Source organism: Ylistrum balloti, unplaced genomic scaffold, assembly GCF_031769215.1.
Source record: "Ylistrum balloti isolate Yb309-2 unplaced genomic scaffold, AGI_CSIRO_Ybal_v1 Utg371528, whole genome shotgun sequence".
Taxonomy (NCBI): Eukaryota; Metazoa; Mollusca; class Bivalvia; order Pectinida; family Pectinidae; genus Ylistrum; species Ylistrum balloti.
Genome location: NW_026782788.1, coordinates 334370 through 355000, shown reverse-complemented (window position 1 = coordinate 355000; position 20631 = coordinate 334370). Strand labels below are relative to the sequence as shown.

Sequence of the window (20631 nt, the reverse complement as noted above, 5' to 3'; positions counted from 1 at the left end):
CCTCTATATATATATATATATACACACTATATATATATATATATATATCACACACTTATCTTCACGATCTACCTCTATACAATATATATATATCTGTACACACTTATCTTCACGATCTACCTCTATACAATATATATATATCTGTACACACTTATCTTCACGATCTACCTCTATACAATATATATATATATATATCTGTACACACTTATCTTCACGATCTACCTACTATATATATATATATATATGTACAATATATATATATATATATGTACACACTTATCTTCACGATCTACCTCTATACAATATATATATATATATATATATATCTGTACACACTTATCTTCACGATCTACCTCTATATATATATATATATATCTATATATCTATACACACTATATCTATCACACACTTATCTTCACGATCTACCTCTATACAATATATATATATATATATACACACTTATCTGTACACACTTATCTACTCTATACAATATATATATATATATATATGTACACACTTATCTTCACGATCTAAATCTATACAAAATATATATATATATATATCTGTACACACTTATCTTCACGATCTACCTCTATACAATATATATATATATATATCTGTACACACTTATCTTCACGATCTACCTATATATATATATATGTACACACTTATATATATATATATATATATATATCTGTACACACTTATCTTCACGATCTACCTCAATATATATATATATATGTACACACTTATCTTCACGATATATATATATATATATGTACACACTTATCTTCACGATCTACCTCTATACAATATATATATATATATATGTACACACTATCTTCACGATATATATATATATATATGTACACACTTATCTTCACGATCTACCTCTATACAATATATATATATCTGTACACACTTATCTTCACGGTCTACCTCTATACAATATATATATATATATATATGTACACACTTATCTTCACGATCTACATCTATACAATATATATATATATCTGTACACACTTATCTTCACGATCTACCTCTATACAATATATATATCTGTACACACTTATCTTCACGATCTACCTCTATACAATATATATATATATCTGTACACACTTATCTTCACGGTCTACCTCTATACAATATATATATATATATATCCGTACAAACTTATCTTCACGATCTACCTCTATACAATATATATATGTATCTGTACACACTTATCTTCACGGTCTACCTCTATACAATATATATATATCTGTACACACTTATCTTCACGGTCTACCTCTATACAATATATATATATCTGTACACACTTATCTTCACGATCTACCTCTATACAATATATATATGTATCTGTACACACTTATCTTCACGATCTACCTCTATACAATATATATATACCTACGCACTTAATAATAATATGTGCTTATATTTGAGTTCGTCTTTTGCTTTTTCTGTTGTTTGTGAATTTTATTTTTTATTGTTTTTTTTCTAAATCCCATTTTTATACTTGCTTCTTCAAATTGCTTTCATGACTAGGTTTTTCAACTTACGCTACATCAGTATATATTTTGGTATTTTTAACCATTGATGACATTAGCATGTATGTATACATTACGCTTTATAAATAGTGTTTTAATTACATTTTTAGAAACAGCATGTATTGATAATTTTCATATCTTGTTGGAAATACAAGCTTTTCGATCTTAAGTTTACCATTATCATCCATTCGACTTAAACATACATTTTTTTTTTTGTATCGCTATTTCTTCAGAAGTGCTTGAAAGGTATTTCCCAGCATTCTTTAACCTATCCTGTTTTGAAGGGGAAAGGCTGTCAAATCCGTATTTAGGAATGGAATATCAGTGTATTTTTTGGCCTGTCAACACCATTGAATGTACACACACAAAACACGCATCCGGAAAATAATTTCAATAGTCGACTTTTATATTAGAATGCAAGTAAAAACGGAAGTTTACGAAAATATGTGGCGGGGAATATCAAACTTGTTAGAGCGATATTGGGTGAAACATGGGTAATTATTTGACGTCTTCACTGGGAGGGAACAGAGGGGTAAAACGGAAAGTCGATGAGACGGACAACCTGACACAGACAACAGCAGAAGGCTTGCCAGGAGCAGCAACCAGAGACCCTTTGCATACACCAAAACGGTACATTGTCAAGAAAGATTGTTGTGGGTTGTATTTCTAATGGTTGAAACTTGTTTTTGTTTGTTTGCACAATTCTTCCAAAGAATTAAGATACGCTCACACTTTAACTTTAAGACGCTGCGCAGTCTTCCAGTAACTAGCTATCAGCTAGTAACTATCACTGTCTTATGCTAGTTGGGCAAAATGCTAATGCAAGGGAGGGAACTCTTAGATATAGATGTCGAAATTAGTCGACAAACAGGCATATAGAATTATATTACAACAACCAAGCGTAGCAAACAGAGGAAACCTGAGAATATAAAAAACATGAAAGATTACCAACGTGTCCATTGTGTTAACATAATCATCAATTTAAATATTTATATCTAAAACCGATTTGTAGGGGTGATATTATTATGTGAATGGATTCTAGATACCAAATTAATCTTAAATTCATCATCTGCTCTAGAGTTTAATAAACGCAACTCGTGAGTGATATTGGGCTGTACCTTGAGGGATTTGTCATATCTTTACTGGGTAACCCTATTTTAGGATAGGATTTACAGTTGCCTTATTCCATGACTTTAGGATGTTACCCAATCTAAAAAATATAAAAAATATCAAGACATTTTTCAAATGATGACTCTAGTAGATGTTTTAGGAACTGATAGTGAATATCATCAGGTCTGTTGCAGAGTCATGTGATTTTTTTAGTGATTCATGAAGTTCTAACAGTCAGAAAGATTGATTGTAAGTTTCATTGTTTTGGAAGAGAATTTCAGTATAGTTTTTTCTCAAGTGGTCTTAAATTTTTCATTTTTTTGGAATGATTATTTGCAGAAGAGTTTTTGGAAAAAGCAGGTCCTAAAGCATTTACAACATCGAAATTTGATATTGCAAATGCTAGTGTAAGGCTTTTCTGAACAAGGATCTGCACGATATAGGTATCCGAGGTTATCTACCGAGATTTATGTCAAATTTTGTTTATCAGATAGAGTATTTCAAGTCTTACATATGTACAAGTAATTAATATATTTGTCAAACATGCACTCTGAATGTCAATCTGCTTATAATATGATAACATCGATTTGACTCCATCAATAGGCCATCAAAATATATTGACTTTGCAGTACACAATGCAGCTATAATCTAATCCTTGAAATCCTGACTTTTCACTGGTGTTTTGATCCAAAATATAAAACATTTTCAAAACAAACCAAAGACCATTCCACAATTTGGTATTCAGATTTCCTCTCTTTTACAAAAAGCTAATTAATATTTACCAAATTCAATCATTATGAATGATAGAAGTTCCACCCTGGCTCTTGAATTTACCTGAAGTTGGATTTTGACTTCATGAAATGGTTATATCAGACATTGACAGTTACACCATCTGTTCATCCTTCTTGAAATTGCAGTCCAAATCATTTTTTTTTACATTGAGATACTAATAGTTCTAAAGACATTGATAAGTTTGCTGTAGCCATGGTAAAACAAAATGAAGCCTATGGATGCTGGCTACCCAACAACACTTCAGTATTCTCAGCAAAAGCACAAGCTATCTACCTTGCCCTTGAACATATTCAAACACACAATGTAATGAGAGCTGTTACCTATTCAGACTCTCTGTACTGCAAAGTCTTAGCAACAGAAATATCAAGTTTTCAGTTGTAACACATTAATACTATTTCATGAACTTACCTCAGATTTTCATATTGTTTTTTGCTAGGTACCTGAGCACATGGGAATACCAGGCAGATTGTGCTGCAAAGGCAGCTTTATCGCTACTAGCTTCAGATTTTAAACTTCATTTTAATGATTTTGAACCATTTGTCAAACATTTAGCTCAGTGGCAGGAGGAATGGAATCAATATAATAATAACAAATTGCACTCTGTAAAACCTATCATCATCGGTGAATGGTATCCATGCTATAGAGACAACCACCAAGACAAAGGCGTCCTTGCCCGTCATCGGATGGGCAATACTTATCTTACACATTCGTATATGCTGACAGGTGAAGATAATCCTCGGTTCATAGGATGTGATGAACCATTTACAGTTAAACTTTTTTATTGGACTACTTGACCTGTCTACTCGAAAAAAATTTTATTGTAATGTTTCAAGTGTAAAGACCCTTCTTGAAACTGTTCAGACTGACAAATTTCTAGGTTATCTGAAAGATGTCCGTCTGTATTATAGGATATGATTTACCATTTTGATCTTTTGTAATATATAACTATATGAGATTTTTAACATTTGTCTTGTACCTTTTTGTTCCTTTGGTGTTATGTTATTTTGGATCACTGTGTCATTCACCGGCTGATGACCCTAATGACCTTTAATGTGTTGATGGGCTGTTAAGAATGTAAGAATAAGTTAGATAAGATACTTTGTTATATTCTGTTACCTTAATTTTCAATGTCGTTTGTCTGGATGGGAGGGGATCTTTAAAATTCTAAACTCTTTGAAATATGAATGGATTTTGTCTAAATGCTTCTGAAGCAAACTTCGGTCGTGAAATATGTTTTAACAGTTTTATTGATAAATCATCAATGATATCTTATTTCACTGGCAAAAGTGTAACAAACACAGGGAAAACATTATTATTTAACATTTGAAATTGCTTACCTTGTCATCAAATGAAAACTTCTAATATAAAGATATGATAAATGACTTTACATGTTTGTATGTCTGATCAATATGTTGACTTTGATATTTTCAGGAAAAGAATCAAATCTACATCAAACTATATCTATCAGACCCTTTTCCTAGACGGTGAAAACAGTGATGTTACCATCAGCGCTCTAGGAAGAGAATGGAAGCTCCACAAACTTTACTTGTCTCAGGTAGGATCTACACCAGTGCTATATATCGGATAACACTTTTGATATCATCCACACAGTATTTTATGTCTCGTAATTTTTTTTCTACTATATATGTATGATTTATGTCTGCTAACTCACTTGATATACAGTAGTTCAAGCAACAATTTGATAGGAATTCAATAATCAACATGCAGAAACACTCTTTCATGTTTATAGAACAGAAAAGGGGTAGATTTGCATTTACATGAAATTTGTCATCAATAGGTGAGCAATGTTGTTCTCAAACAGCTCTTGTTTTACCTCCCCTCGTCAAAAGGACCATTGAAAGGGAAAATACAGAAAAAGGTTTAAGATTGGTTTGTTTCCATACACATCAAAGGAGTTTGACCAAGTCTGTTCTGGAATAGCATTATGTGAGGTCATGATGAATATTTTTTACCATATTTTCTGGGTATAGGCTTAAGCCAATGCTGCATACTAACATTTCTCTGGAAACTTTTTTCATTTAATATCTCTGAGTTTCTCCAGAATTAAGTCAACATTGGTGCAGGTGTTTGGGATGTTTGGTTAAATAGTTTGTTTCCTAGTATATGGATACCACTGGTATGCAGGGTGTCCACTCTAAAAATAGTAACTACAAGAGGTATGGGGCATTAATGAATCTCTAGACATCCAGGATGATAAAAATCCACCAACTGAGGTTATTCTAGGTTTTATGGTTTTAATACTTACCAATACTTGCTTTATAATTAATGATGAGTACTTCCTTCAAGGAACAGTCACGGGCAGGAAGAGGGCACCTAATTATGCAGTTATTATTATAGATTATTGGAAGAGAATTTTGCTATCTACCTCTCTAAAACAGCCCCAAATATGGTTAAGGTATATAGACATGCATTTTTCATTTGGACCCACAGCAGTGATGACCTTTCCTCCTTTTTGGATTCGATGAAGTCCTTCCTTTCATTACACAATCAAGCCTACCAGAGAGATTAGTTTTGGTTGATTTTTAAGATTCAACTGTCTTTATAAAACTGGATCATTCACTAAGCATGAAGTAATTTAACAGGCCCACTAATGCCTATATATATCAACATTACCATAGTAACCATACTAAATATCAGAAGGACAACATCCAGTACAAACAAGCATATTAACAGTTTTGAGGAATTACAGAAAAGATTTACAAACAGACCATATCAGAAATAGGCATCACACTCAGTAGATTCCAGGGAATTAGGACACATTTCTAACGGAGTAGATTGTCACCATGAGTGAGCGAACAGATTAAGTATACATTAATTTGATTAACCTATAATTTTTGTAGAGCAAGTAATTGATTTTGACATTTATGATATGTGATTATGATGTAACAAATGGAGAGTTCCAAACACGTTATGATGGGATCACCTTTTTTGTACTTAAGTGCTTCTAATTGCATGTTACATTGCCCTGATGTCCCCTGCATGATGAAATCATCAACAGTAATTGCTTAATAACCACTTTTGAACCCATCTCTTTTTTTTTCATAAAAACTCCCTACTTCTGGTGAAAAACTTAATCACTTTCATATTTGCTTAGAAGTATATCATTTCTTAAATGTAACATCAAGAATAATGTAATTTGTGACAAAATTATTTTTGTTTTTGAAGATATTTTGTCAGTTGATTGGGGTATGCTTTCAGGATTGCATGGACTTTTTCATTTCAAAATATTTTCTTAAATCAAAAAGATTTAATAGGAATTGGGCAACAGGCAATGTCTCTACAATCCCAAACATTACAAACAAGCACAGACTTCTGTAAATGGTATAATGTTTTTCTCCACAGTCCCCTTACTTTTCCTGTATGTTTAGCGGTTCCTGGAAAGAGTCATCACTGTCAGAGATTTCAATTGATGTGACGGATGAAAATATTAATGAGGAAGGTGAGTATAAGTGAGATGAATGATATCAGAAAATACTTGTACATGTAAGATAAAATAAAATTGTAACCTGGTGTAGGACATTTGTAATACACAGTTGATGTAAGTAAGTGACATACAGATGTTGATTACTGGAAGATATGGCATATTAGTGTTAGAAATACATATTATAATTACTCTTCCTGTGATATATATCAATTTTCCATACCTTTGCCAGTAACAAGAAAATGTTTGCTTTCTTTCAGCTCTGAAGATAACATTCGGTTCCTTATATAAAGACTATGTTTTTATTAAACCTGTACAAGTTGTGAACGTGTTGGCTGCTGCTATGCTGTTACAGTTGGTATGAATTTTAACTTTTGAGGGTTCAGAACTTAAGTCTGGCTTCTTATTCCTTATGTTATGTGATGTAAGTGTTGATAAACAAGTGGATGAACAGCACTTTTATGATAAACTAACATAAAAACAGTGCCATAACAGAAAAATATGAAAATAAGATAATAGAGTTAAAGGCAGTTATTACACTGAGTGAATCATGGACCTGGTAGTGATATTTTGTATGATCAATAAGAAAGATTTAAAAATCTACCACAAAAAACTGTTAATGTAGCAAGAACGACACCACAAAAACCTTAACTGAGAGATTCTGAAGCTAAGGAGATTTGTCTAATCTGTTTAAACCCTTTCTTTCCTTTAGGAAGGATTGATCGATCAGTGTTCAAATATGATGAGAGACACAATCAGGTATTTCATGGAAATTTCTTCTTTGTAATTACGTAATTTTATAATGAAATATACTGTATAAAAGTCATTCGTATCTTACATGTTTTCATCCATTATTATGATTCAGTTTCTTTTTTGGAAAGGATCATCTTTTTCTGCTTTAATTTCCCCCATATTATCAAAACAAGTTTACATGGCCTCAAAATCTTAGGAATTCAAAGTTTTTGAAAGAGAACCTAACCACAAGGAGAAAAAAATACAATGAATGCATAAGATGAACCTTGGAGAGCTGCAGTCTTACAAAGATAAGATCTCAGATAAGTTCAGCAATGGGACGAATTCAGTGGTAATTTACAGAGTTATAGTCCTTAGCAGTTTTATTATTTAGACCTTGTGAACATGGTAACTTAAGTAAATATAAACAGACTTTGATGCAAATTCATATGCAACCTTATATATATATATAAGAATTTGGACAAATTTGACAATGGTATTGATTCAGTTGTAATTTACAGAGTGATGGCCCTTTGCAGTTTTGTTACCACGAACCTTGTGAGCATAGTAACTTGAATAAATATGAACAGATTTAGATAAAAATTTCATGTAATTTGGTATGCAGCTTTATCTCAGTATGATCTCGCATCAGTTGAGATTATTCTGGTGACTGTTTAGTAGGCCCATGGGTCTCTTGTTTTGGTTAGGTAATCTGACCCGAAGGGTGAAAACGACCTATAGCCAATATGCTTCATACGTTGTTGAGCGTTGTGGATAAACTTTTTAGCCCACCATCATCAGTGGGCATCCAAATCACTCTGCATCCGTGGTCAGAGGTTTGTCTGTCCATTGTCCATCTGTCCATAAACAATTTTTATGTCTTTTTCTTAAAAAGACCTGGATGGATCTTTCTCAGATTTCATATGTAGGTTCCCCCTCTCCTCTAATTGTGCCCATGTAATTTTGGGGCTGATCAGAAAAACAAAATGGCTGGAAGGTGGCCATCTTGGATTATGACTTTGAAAGATTTTTATTGCTCTTTCTTGAGAAGTACTGGATGATAGGTTCCCCTTGGTCCCTAGTTGTGCCAGTTTGGTTATGGGTCTGATCAAAATCAAAATGGCCAACATAAAGCCATCTTGGATTTTGACTTTGCAAGTTTGTAATCACTATTTCTTGAGAAGTGCTGTATAGATCTTCTTCAGATTTCATGTATAGGGTTCTTAAGGTCCTAATAGTTGTGCCTTTTTGAGTTTGAGACTGATCATAAAACAAAATGGCTGACAGACAGCCACCGTGGATTTTGCTCGTAAAATTTTCACAGGAGCAAATAATTGAAACTTTGTGTATCATTCCATATAGTGTCTATAGATTAGTTTTGACCACAATTAAGCAAGGAAACTTGATGTGTACATTAGTTACACTCTGGCAATGTGCAGTGTATTAGAATTACGGCCCACAACATCTTGTTTACAGAGTTATTTCCCCTTGTTAAAAATTAAAAAATGAAAAGAATAATGAAATTTGGCATGTACATTGGTCATACTAAGACTGTGTGCGGTGTACCAGCATCAGGGTCCACAGCTCTGTAATAAAATCTTATTTATTAGATTGATGCCAAATAAACTCACAACTCATGAATCAATATAGCCTTACTCTCCTAGCATAAATATGTTTTAGACATAAATCCATAGATATGTATGTTATATATTAAAACATTATTCTTTCCTTTTCCAAGCTCCCCATTAAGTATATTTTTACTGATATGAGTCATTTATATGACTAAATACTAAATTCACAGACAGGAAAGCCTCCAATTAATTTGTTTTTAAGGAGCGTTCATCTGCTCCACTGATGCTTTTCATCTGTAATAGACATGTATCGGTTCTTGCTAGAGAGAGAAAACAGTTACTTGATAGTAGTGTGATATGGACAAACTGTTGGAGACATATTTGTATAGTGTATTTAGTGATGTATCCATTGTGTAATAGACATTCTTGTATCTTCAGTGGAAAGACAGTGTGTTCATACTATACCGCCAGCAGTAGATATGCCCTAAAGAGCATAACACAGGATTGTTGTGACTGGCTGCTTGCTAACCTGCTGGCTAATGAAAGTCCTCATCTCCTCCAGGGTATAAGGTACATTTTTTACCTTGTGTATTGTTATAACTAGTCTGATGAAGAGGAACCGATTGGTAGATCACAAAGCTGTGCAGATGTTGATATCATATGTCTATATATTGATGTGTTTTGTTATTGTTTCCTTCGGTGACATTGGTGACTACCAGTATATGTTGTACAGTGTAACACAGCATTGTTACTGTACCTATCTGAATTATTGATTAACTACTGTTTTATTATTGGTTTCAACAGTTTTGAGATGATGACAGACTTGGTTGCCTCCCCTTACCTCTCTGTCATGCAGGTGGAGATGGATGTCTATACTCTGTTGAAAAAGGTATGTTTATCTAACAGTAGTTTTTATATTTTCAAATTGTCCTACATCTGTCAGTCTGTCTGTAAACAACTTTGGATTTGGACTTCGAAAGATTATCATTATTTCTTGAGTAAAGCACAATGGATCTCTCTCAAATTTACTATGTTGGTACCCCTTGATCCCTAGTTGTGCCCATTCGATTTTGGGAGTGATCAGAAAAACAAAATGGCTAATAGGCATCCATCTTTGATTTGGTAGTTAAAGATTATTATCCCTATTTCTGCAAAGGAATGCTCAAATTTCTTATCATTAACAGCACAAAAACAGGGAAGAAAAGAAGGGAAAAAATTCAGCTTTAAAGAACTTATTCCATGGTGTGGCATCCAGCATTTGTTAAGCGTCTATCAACTTTTTACTAAAATCTTTTCTAGTCATGTACAACAATAGATTTTGACAAAATTTGGTCGGAATCATCTTTGAGGAAAGAGGAATTAAGTTAGTATAAATATTGGTTCTTGGCCCTCAGGGGCCTGAGGGGCAGGCCTCAAAAGTGGAATCCATTTTGTTTAAACGCTTGGTCTCTGCCTTCTGGGGTGGGAGGGGCAGGGACCAAAAAGGGAAATAGAGCAAATTATTTACATCCTACTTCTCCTGTAGGAATGATTGGATTTTGCCCAAATTTGGTAAAAAAAAAAAAATTTTGTATAGATGGAGAGTCTCCGTCCTCTAGAATGGAAGGGGCAGTGGGTAAAAGGGGAAATAGAGCAAATTTTTTAAAATCATACTCTTGTAGGAATGATTGGATTTTGCCCAAATTTGGCCAAAAGAATTTAGTATAGATGATGGGCCTCAGTCCTCTGGGGCAGGAATAAATAGTGGAAATAGAGGAAATTCTCTAAAATCCTTCTTTTGTGGGAATGCCTTGATTCTGTCCTTATTTGGTCTGAAGCACACCTAGTTGAAAGGAACCTAATTTTGTATCAACCAGGAGATGTAGGGCTCAGTAGGGGAAATTTAAACTCTTCACAAGCCTTCTTCTGTACAAGGATATTGTCCCAGTTTAGTCTGAAGCAATTTTTATGATTAGTGAATCAGACTTCTGTGTTGCCACAAGGCTGGAACCCAATAGGGAAAGTATTTGTCTTTGTTGAATGACGAATAAGCCAGATGAGAGATGCAAGCCCCTTGGGCCTCTTGTTTAACCTTGGTTAGATCCAGTGACGACCTTGTATTCTAAAAGTTTTACTACTGAATCCTCAAATATCATGTGTTTTTCAATTTCTTCTTAGTTGTGAACATGCAATTTTAAAAATAATGTTAGAAACGAAGTGGCTATGAGGCAAGAAGTACTGGAAGAACAAATCTCATATTTAACGTACCATTTTCCCTAGGTCCTTTGTGTACTGTACATATATTGTAACATAAGTAGACCTGGAAATAAATGCTGTATGATTGTTATGTATTGGTAAACTTATGTAGCAGAACACCGAGGTTTATTGCAGTATAAATTTGATATTGAATGTCAGAGATGTTAATAAAGATGATGAGTTGATGGCGGCACAGCCATCAGGAAAGGTCAGTGTTGCATTAACGTTGTACGAACCCTGTATATAATTATAGTGTGTATAATTTGAAGTCTATGGTCTATTTGATACAGTGGATGTTTGTCAAGTTAAACCCAACCTGGTCAGGAAACAACAAAGACTTAACTTCAGACTGTGATACCTTCTACAGAGTGTCCACCAGTACAACAGGTACTTACACTTCCTCCTAACATCTTCTACACAGTGTCCAACAGTACAACAGGTACTTAAACTTCCTCCTAATATCTTCTACAGAGTGTCCACCAGTACAACAGGTACTTACACTTTCTCCTTACATCTTCTACACAGTGTCCACCAGTACAACAGGTACTTACACTTCCTCCTTACTTCTACACAGTGTCCACCAGTACAACAGGTACTTACACTTCCTCCTTACTTCTACAGAGTGTCCACCAGTACAACAGGTACTTACACTTCCTCCTTACATCTTCTACATAGTGTCCACCAGTACAACAGGTACTTACACTTCCTCCTAACATCTTCTACAGAGTGTCCACCAGTACAACAGGTACTTACACTTCCTCCTTACATCTTCTACATAGTGTCCACCAGTACAACAGGTACTTACACTTCCTCCTTACATCTTCTACACAGTGTCCACCAGTACAACAGGTACTTACACTTCCTCCTTACATCTTCTACAGAGTGTCCACCAGTACAACAGGTACTTACACTTCCTCCTTACATCTTCTACACAGTGTCCACCAGTACAACAGGTACTTACACTTCCTCCTTACATCTTCTACACAGTGTCCACCAGTACAACAGGTACTTACACTTCCTCCTTACATCTTCTACACAGTGTCCACCAGTACAACAGGTACTTACACTTCCTCCTTACATCTTCTACAGAGTGTCCACCAGTACAACAGGTACTTACACTTCCTCCTTACATCTTCTACACAGTGTCCACCAGTACAACAGGTACTTACACTTCCTCCTTACATCTTCTACAGAGTGTCCACCAGTACAACAGGTACTTACACTTCCTCCTTACATCTTCTACACAGTGTCCACCAGTACAACAGGTACTTACACTTCCTCCTTACATCTTCTACAGAGTGTCCACCAGTACAACAGGTACTTACACTTTCTCCTTACTTCTACACAGTGTCCACCAGTACAACAGGTACTTACACTTCCTCCTTACCACCAGTTGTCCACCAGTACAACAGGTACTTACACTTCCTCCTTACATCTTCTACACAGTGTCCACCAGTACAACAGGTACTTACACTTCCTCCTTACTTCTACAGAGTGTCCACCAGTACAACAGGTACTTACACTTCCTCCTTACATCTTCTACAGAGTGTCCACCAGTACAACAGGTACTTACACTTCCTCCTTACATCTTCTACAGAGTGTCCACCAGTACAACAGGTACTTACACTTCCTCCTTACTTCTACACAGTGTCCACCAGTACAACAGGTACTTACACTTCCTCCTTACATCTTCTACACAGTGTCCACCAGTACAACAGGTACTTACACTTCCTGTCCACCAGTACAACAGGTACTTACACTTCCTCTTCTACAACAGGTACTTCACTACACACAGTGTCCACCAGTACAACAGGTACTTACATCTTCTACAGAGTGTCCACCAGTACAACAGGTACTTACACTTCCTCCTTACTTCTACACAGTGTCCACCAGTACAACAGGTACTTACACTTCCTCCTTACATCTTCTACAGAGTGTCCACCAGTACAACAGGTACTTACACTTCCTCCTTACATCTTCTACACAGTGTCCACCAGTACAACAGGTACTTACACTTCCTCCTAACATCTTCTACACAGTGTCCACCAGTACAACAGGTACTTACACTTCCTCCTAACATCTTCTACACAGTGTCCACCAGTACAACAGGTACTTACACTTCCTCCTTACATCTTCTACAGAGTGTCCACCAGTACAACAGGTACTTACACTTCCTCCTTACTTCTACAGAGTGTTATAGAAACAAGTGCATGATATTCAAATTTTCAACTATTTAGATTTTCCGTTGTTGTTTGATACAGGAACAAAGGAAGAAAAGACAGCTTTTTTAACAACTAAAGATGGGCAGCAATTTTTACATCCTTTTTGTAAAATTCGATGGCAACACCTTCTGACTGATCTTTCTTCACTGAAAATCCTGGAGAAGGACAATATCATTGATCTAGGTAATGGTATAGAATATTTCACAGTAATTTTAATGTACTAGTGGATCAGGGTTGGCATCTTTGTAGCTGTGCCATTGTACAATTAGGACCTTAACTAGCTGTGCGGTTCTTTTTGTCTCCAGAAATACTGCAAATATATTTGCCTCCCTCTTGTTACTAGTCCCCGCTTGGGGAGGAGGTACAGTTTACAACAGTTTGCAGGAAAATTACATTTTCATGCTCCTTGAATAATTTGGGAGTGTGGGGGGGCATATACCATATTTTCTGGGTTACAATCCTCACCAGTATATAAGCTTGAGAGCAGATTTTTTACAATTTTGTTTTTATTTGATCAACATATTAGCCACACCCTTTCTTAAGAGATGTTGACATTTGATATACTGGTAACAGTAACGGAAGGCACTTCTTATGAAGTTGTAACATTGACCAAAATTTGTTGATATAACAGACGGTTGAGGGCAGTTTATCAAGATCTTCAGTTGAAACATTTAATAAGTTTGCAAATGAATTATACACAGATAATCAATGATTTATCAGTTTCAGTGATATTTTTGTGAACATATTTTCTTTTGATTCAAACATAGTTGGAATTTTCATTAAATAGGATGGCAGTTATGTTTCGCACTTTTAAACCTGCATTACGTATACAATTTAGTTCAAGTTTTTTTGTTTTTTGTTTTGTTTTGTTTTTTTTTGGTATCGAAGATTATTTCTGTAACATGTTACAAGAACAGCGAAAGTATTGTAAGTCAGCTGACAGTTCAGTTACTTGTTTGAAAAGTGCCAGATGGATCTTTTAATCACATCCTGGTGTATTGTTTTTTCAGATTGGATAAGATTAGGCTATGAGCATCAATGGAAAGAAATGCTAAAAATGGAACAGGGACAGGATTCAGGGTAAGGCTTGACTTATGTTCAATGTCTGATCTGGTACATGTTTGTTTTATGAAAATTACAATGGATGTAGTTTTTTAGCAATAATTGTCTGTAAACATGGTGTGGCATCTGATGTATGTCTTGTGTTAAATATTATGTTGAGCGTGAAGTGTTGATACCTGGTCAGTAGTTTATTGGGGTGGATCTGTAAATCACTGACGCTTGGTCAGTAGTTTATTGGGGTGGAGCTGTAAATCATTGACACTTGGTCAGTAGTTTATTGGGGTGGAGCTGTAAATCATTGACACTTGGTCAGTAGTTTATTGGGGTGGATCTGTAAATCACTGACGCTTGGTCAGTAGTTTATTGGGGTGGAGCTGTAAATCATTGACACTTGGTCAGTAGTTTATTGGGGTGGGTCTGTAAATCATTGACACTTGGTCAGTAGTTTATTGGGGTGGAGCTGTAAATCATTGACACTTGGTCAGTGAGTTAATAGAATGAAAGAATTAAAGTAATGTCACATTAAGTTACATAGCACAACATGACATGACATGGGTATATTTCCTGTACAACAAGGCGATGATGTGATTTGTGTAAATCTTCTAACTTGGAATGGTATAAAAGTGTTCAGTAGGATTGGTACAAATACAGCAATGGAAAACTAATGTCGCAAGCTTTTAAAACACTTCTTTACTTTCTGAAGAATGAGCAAATATTTAATGCTTTAGTCCAAAAGGCACTAAGAGTGGTGAATTGTACAACCAACTTTAAAATTTGAGAGATTTCACTCTTAGTAACACTAGATATATATGGAGCAGGGATTGGCAGGAGCCACTTGTAATCAATAGGTTCATCAAATATTATTTGTATTTCAGACCAGCAGAAATTCCTGATCAGGCTGTGTTTGACCGTCTCTCCCTACGATGTGGACGAGTGTTACCCAAGGATGGAGAGGTAATGGGTTAGTCCGCTGAGTATAGAAACACATTTATGTTACAAGGTGGTAGTAAGTAAAGAAATTGTGCAAGAAATATAGTACTGCTTAATTTTTTTGATATCCGGGATTTTAATCCTTACATTCATGAGGAGTTAAGTGATCTATCAATTATCATGTCTAATATATAAACAGTAGCTTTGTTTTATCACAAAAATGTAATTTTCTCCACTTTGTAATAGAATGGTACATAGTGTGTAGCTGAAGTAGAATATTTCACTGTTAATTAAGGGGTACTATGAATAAACAGGATCATATGAGAAGAGTTTGCCTTCTGCGCTACTGTTTATATATTAGACATGGTGAGTTGTAGTAACACCAGGGCTCTCGATCTGCCAGATTTGGGGCCGAATATTCCCGATGCAAAATAGTATCTTTTTTTCCCAATTTAGATCCCAAGTTTTCCCAATTCTAAGGAAAACACAGCTATTTTTTCCCAATTCTAAGGGCCCCGGGCCCCAGTCCCAAAATGGGGTGCGAGAACCCAGAACACTAATGTTACATGTACCATGTGACCTGTCACTTCATTAAATTTCTCAATCATGCATTACAAGTACTTTTGACTGCATTAAAAGAGATATCAGGACATATTCAAGTGGTGTCATATCAGTGATAGTGCTATATGGATGAATGTGTAATAGAACTGAACAAAAACAAAAACCCTGTAAATAAACAAAATGGTGACAGGTAACCATCCTAGATTTGGAAAGTTTGTTGTTGCTAAGTACTAAAGAAATCTGTGGATGGACCAGTTAGTCTCCCCTTGAGCCTTAATATTCAGTACTCGGAGTGAAAAAAGGGAACAGAATTGATCCTAAATGGTACTACATGACATTCTCTTTACAGTACTGCTGGAGATGGATAGGATACAATTATGGTGTGGATCTCTTGGTAACTTATATGAACAATATTATCACTCTCAAACGGAACACTCACAGTCAGTCATGTCCTCACGCAGTCAGCTTACAGACACTACGGCATGTCACCTACAGGTGAGTTACATCAGATACAGGTGAGTTATAGGTACTGATACATCAGATACAGGTGAGTTATAGGTACTGATACATCAGATACAGGTGAGTTATAGGTGCTGATACATCAGATACAGGTGAGTTATAGGTACTGATACATCAGATACAGGTGAGTTATAGGTGCTGATACATCAGATACAGGTGAGTTATAGGTACTGATACATCAGATGCAGGGGAGTTATAGGTACTGATACATCAGATACAGGTGAGTTACTGATACATCAGATACAGGTAAGTTATAGGTACTGATACATCAGATACAGGTGAGTTACTGATACATCAGATACAGGTGAGTTATAGGTACTGATACATCAGATACAGGTGAGTTATAGGTGCTGATACATCAGATACAGGTGAGTTATAGGTACTGATACATCAGATACAGGTGAGTTATAGGTACTGATACATCAGATGCAGGGGAGTTATAGGTACTGATACATCAGATACAGGTGAGTTATAGGTACTGATACATCAGATACAGGTGAGTTATAGGTACTGATACATCAGATACAGGTGAGTTATAGGTGCTGATACATCAGATACAGGTGAGTTATAGGTGCTGATACATCAGATACAGGTGAGTTATAGGTACTGATACATCAGATACAGGTGAGTTATAGGTACTGATACATCAGATACAGGTGAGTTATAGGTGCTGATACATCAGATACAGGTGAGTTATAGGTACTGATACATCAGATACAGGTGAGTTATAGGTACTGATACATCAGATACAGGTGAGTTATAGGTACTGATACATCAGATACAGGTGAGTTATAGGTACTGATACATCAGATACAGATACAGGTGAGTTATAGGTACTCAGATACATCAGATACAGATACAGTGAGTTATAGGTACTGATACATCAGATACAGGTGAGTTATAGGTACTGATACATCAGATACAGGTGAGTTATAGGTACTGATACATCAGATACAGGTGAGTTATAGGTACTGATACATCAGATACAGGTGAGTTATAGGTACTGATACATTAGATACAGGTGAGTTATAGGTACTGATACACCAGCATTAAAACAAACCCTTTGTGCTTGTTAACCTTTTATCAACCTCAGAAAAAATACCAGTCTTGAAATAAATGCTTGGTTGGTGTTTTATTATAGGTAAATTAAGTATACTATTTATATCCTTTACTGTGTCCCATTATCATTACACACATCAATAACGCTAATGTCTTGTGCAGATGTGTTTATGAAGGAATGACTCCTGCACATTATTTAGAAATGCCTCCACAAAATCTATTTGAAATATTAGTTTTTATGTCAATCCTTTTGTTATCTGAATAGACAACAATGGGATAAACATTAAATTGTGTAAGTAGCAAATGATAAATAAATATGTGAGCATATGAAATTTATTGCCTGTTGCCATGGTTATAAGAGGGGTTAAAACAATAGGTAGTTTTTAGGCTGACAAACTTGTGTTGTTTAATGATCAGTGACTTTGAATTTCAAAATGGACAAAAACAAAATTGCATGATAATTATGAAGAAAATCTGTAAATAGAAGTTGATAGTTTTTTTAAGGCTGTCAGGGGATAACTACAATTGAACTTCAATAAGTAAGCTTCCTGGACTGGCTTTGGCAGTTATTCAATTCATCAGAGGTAGATTTTAGTCATCCTCTGATAACCTAAACTATAAAAGATTGGGATATTCTTGTCTAGAATTGATTGTTGTGATTCAATATTATTTCTGTATCAATCTTATATATCCAGGTTGAATGTAGCCTGTTTTGATGAGAATGGCAAACTGAAGAATTCAAAATCCACTGGTCTGAAGCACATCAGCTTAGGGAAGGATGAGGTAAGTCCGACTATTGACAGGAACAGATACCTCTAAAGAATCGGTCAGATATACTACAATAGATAGCGAAGGATAAGGTAAGTCCGACTTCTGACAGGAACAGATACTTCTAAAGAATCTGTCAGATATACTACAATAAATAGCGAAGGATGAGGTAAGTCCGACTTCTGACAGGAACAGATACCTCTAAAGAATCTGTCAGATATACTACAATAGATAGCGAAGGATGAGGTAAGTCAGACTTCTGACAGGAACAGGTACTTCTAAAGAATCTGTCAGATATACTACAATAGATAGCGAAGGATGAGGTAAGTCCGACTTCTGACAGGAACAGATACCTCTAAAGAATCTGTCAGATATACTACAATAGATAGTGAAGGATAAGGTAAGTCCGACTTCTGACAGGAACAGGTACTTCTAAAGAATCTGTCAGATATACTACAATAGATAGTGAAGGATGAGGTAAGTCTGACTTCTGACAGGAACAGGTACTTCTAAAGAATCTGTCAGATATACTACAATAGATAGTGAAGGATAAGGTAAGTCCGACTTCTGACAGGAACAGATACCTCTAAAGAATCTGTCAGATATACTACAATAGATAGTGAAGGATGAGGTAAGTCAGACTTCTGACAGGAACAGTTACTTCTAAAGAATCGGTCAGATATACTACAATAGATAGCGAAGGATGAGGTAAGTCAGACTTCTGACAGGAACAGATACCTCTAAAGAATCTGTCAGATATACTACAATAGATAGTGAAGGATGAGGTAAGTCAGACTTCTGACAGGAACAGGTACTTCTAAAGAATCTGTCAGATATACTACAATAGATAGTGAAGGATGAGGTAAGTCCGACTTCTGAGAGGAACAGATACCTCTAAAGAATCGGTCAGATATACTACAATAGAAAGTTGTTGACAATGTTTGTATGAGTTAAAGACATGAGTGTAGATCATCAGTAAAATATATTGTGTGGAGACGAGTTGACACAAGTTGACTCTGGATACAACACCGTGATCAGTGACCTCTACTGATAGTGTTTATTTGATTGACAAAGATGGTATCTATTCATGCTATGAATTGTTGGTCTAAAAATCTCAAAAAAAAACCAGAAACATTGTTGGTCTATATACTGAGAAATAAATAGCAGTGTGAACTCTCATCATTGTCAAAACCTGCAAGCTTTCATCAGGAAATCATTAAACATTAAATGTACTTGTCAATTTAGTTGACATAGTGATGAATAATAAAGAAAGGTCATTAAGAATTGCTACGTTTACATCTCCATGGCGACTGATTACATGACATTTTTACAGGAGGTGGTAGTGATGACACTGGGTCAGGGCTTCATCTTTCCCCTCCATATCACTGTCAACTTGTTGCTGACCACACCACCTGACTCTGGTCATCCACCCATCAGCATGGATTGTGATACCATTAGGGCAGGTATCCAAGGAAACAGCCAGGTAGAAAGTCACTGTGATACAGGTGTACAGACAGTATGTGATCTTCCAATGAGAGGTTGTGATATTGGAGTACAAACTATCCCTTCTGTGGGCCAACTCGTGGAGGCTTCCCACAAGGGAGTACAGACTATCTCTTCTTTGGATCAAACTTTGGTATGAATGAACCTATGCTATGTTAGAAAGATAGTCAAACTTGCAATTTGTGAGCCAATCAACTTTTTGAATGGTTGAGTAAAGTCTTGAGTGCCCATCAACTCTGGAATGGCTGAGTACAGTCTTGAGTGCCCATCAACTCTGGAATGGTTGTGTACAGTCTTGAGTGCCCATCTTCTCTGGAATGCTTGAGAACAGTCTTGAGTGCCCATCAACTCTGGAATGGTTGAGTATAGTCTTGAGTGCCCATCAACTGTGGAATGTTTGAGTAAAATCTTGAGTGCCCATCAACTCTGGATTGGTTGAGTACAGTCTTGAGTGTCCATCAACTGTGGAATGTTTGAGTAAAATCTTGAGTGCCCATCAACTCTGGATTGGTTGAGTACAGTCTTGAGTGCCAGACAACTCTGGGATGCTTGAGAACAGTCTTGAGTGCCAGTCA

At 35.6% G+C, this 20631-nt stretch overlaps 1 protein-coding gene across 1 annotated transcript; it reads left to right on the top strand.

The window, feature by feature from the left end:
- Window positions 1-2030: 2030 nt before the first annotated feature.
- Window positions 2031-20504, top strand: LOC132562837 (germ cell-less protein-like 1). The gene is made up of 14 exons (XM_060227611.1): window positions 2031-2180; window positions 4884-5007; window positions 6816-6912; window positions 7155-7252; window positions 7607-7653; window positions 9636-9767; window positions 10002-10086; window positions 11723-11819; window positions 13694-13837; window positions 14665-14734; window positions 15592-15670; window positions 16557-16702; window positions 18481-18568; window positions 19887-20504. Exons 1-14 carry the CDS (start codon window positions 2041-2043, stop codon window positions 20193-20195), a joined length of 1656 nt encoding a protein of 551 aa, XP_060083594.1. The 5' UTR covers window positions 2031-2040; the 3' UTR covers window positions 20196-20504.
- The last annotated feature ends 127 nt before the right edge of the window (window positions 20505-20631 follow it).

Excerpts from the sequence above, each read along its gene's own strand:
- LOC132562837 (XM_060227611.1), top strand. The coding sequence starts at position 2,041 with ATGGGTAATTATTTGACGTCTTCACTGGGAGGGAACAGAGGGGTAAAA. Across the intron at positions 6,913-7,154 it reads TGAAAATATTAATGAGGAAG|CTCTGAAGATAACATTCGGT; the intron begins GTGAGTATAAGT and ends GCTTTCTTTCAG. Across the intron at positions 13,838-14,664 it reads GGACAATATCATTGATCTAG|ATTGGATAAGATTAGGCTAT; the intron begins GTAATGGTATAG and ends TTGTTTTTTCAG.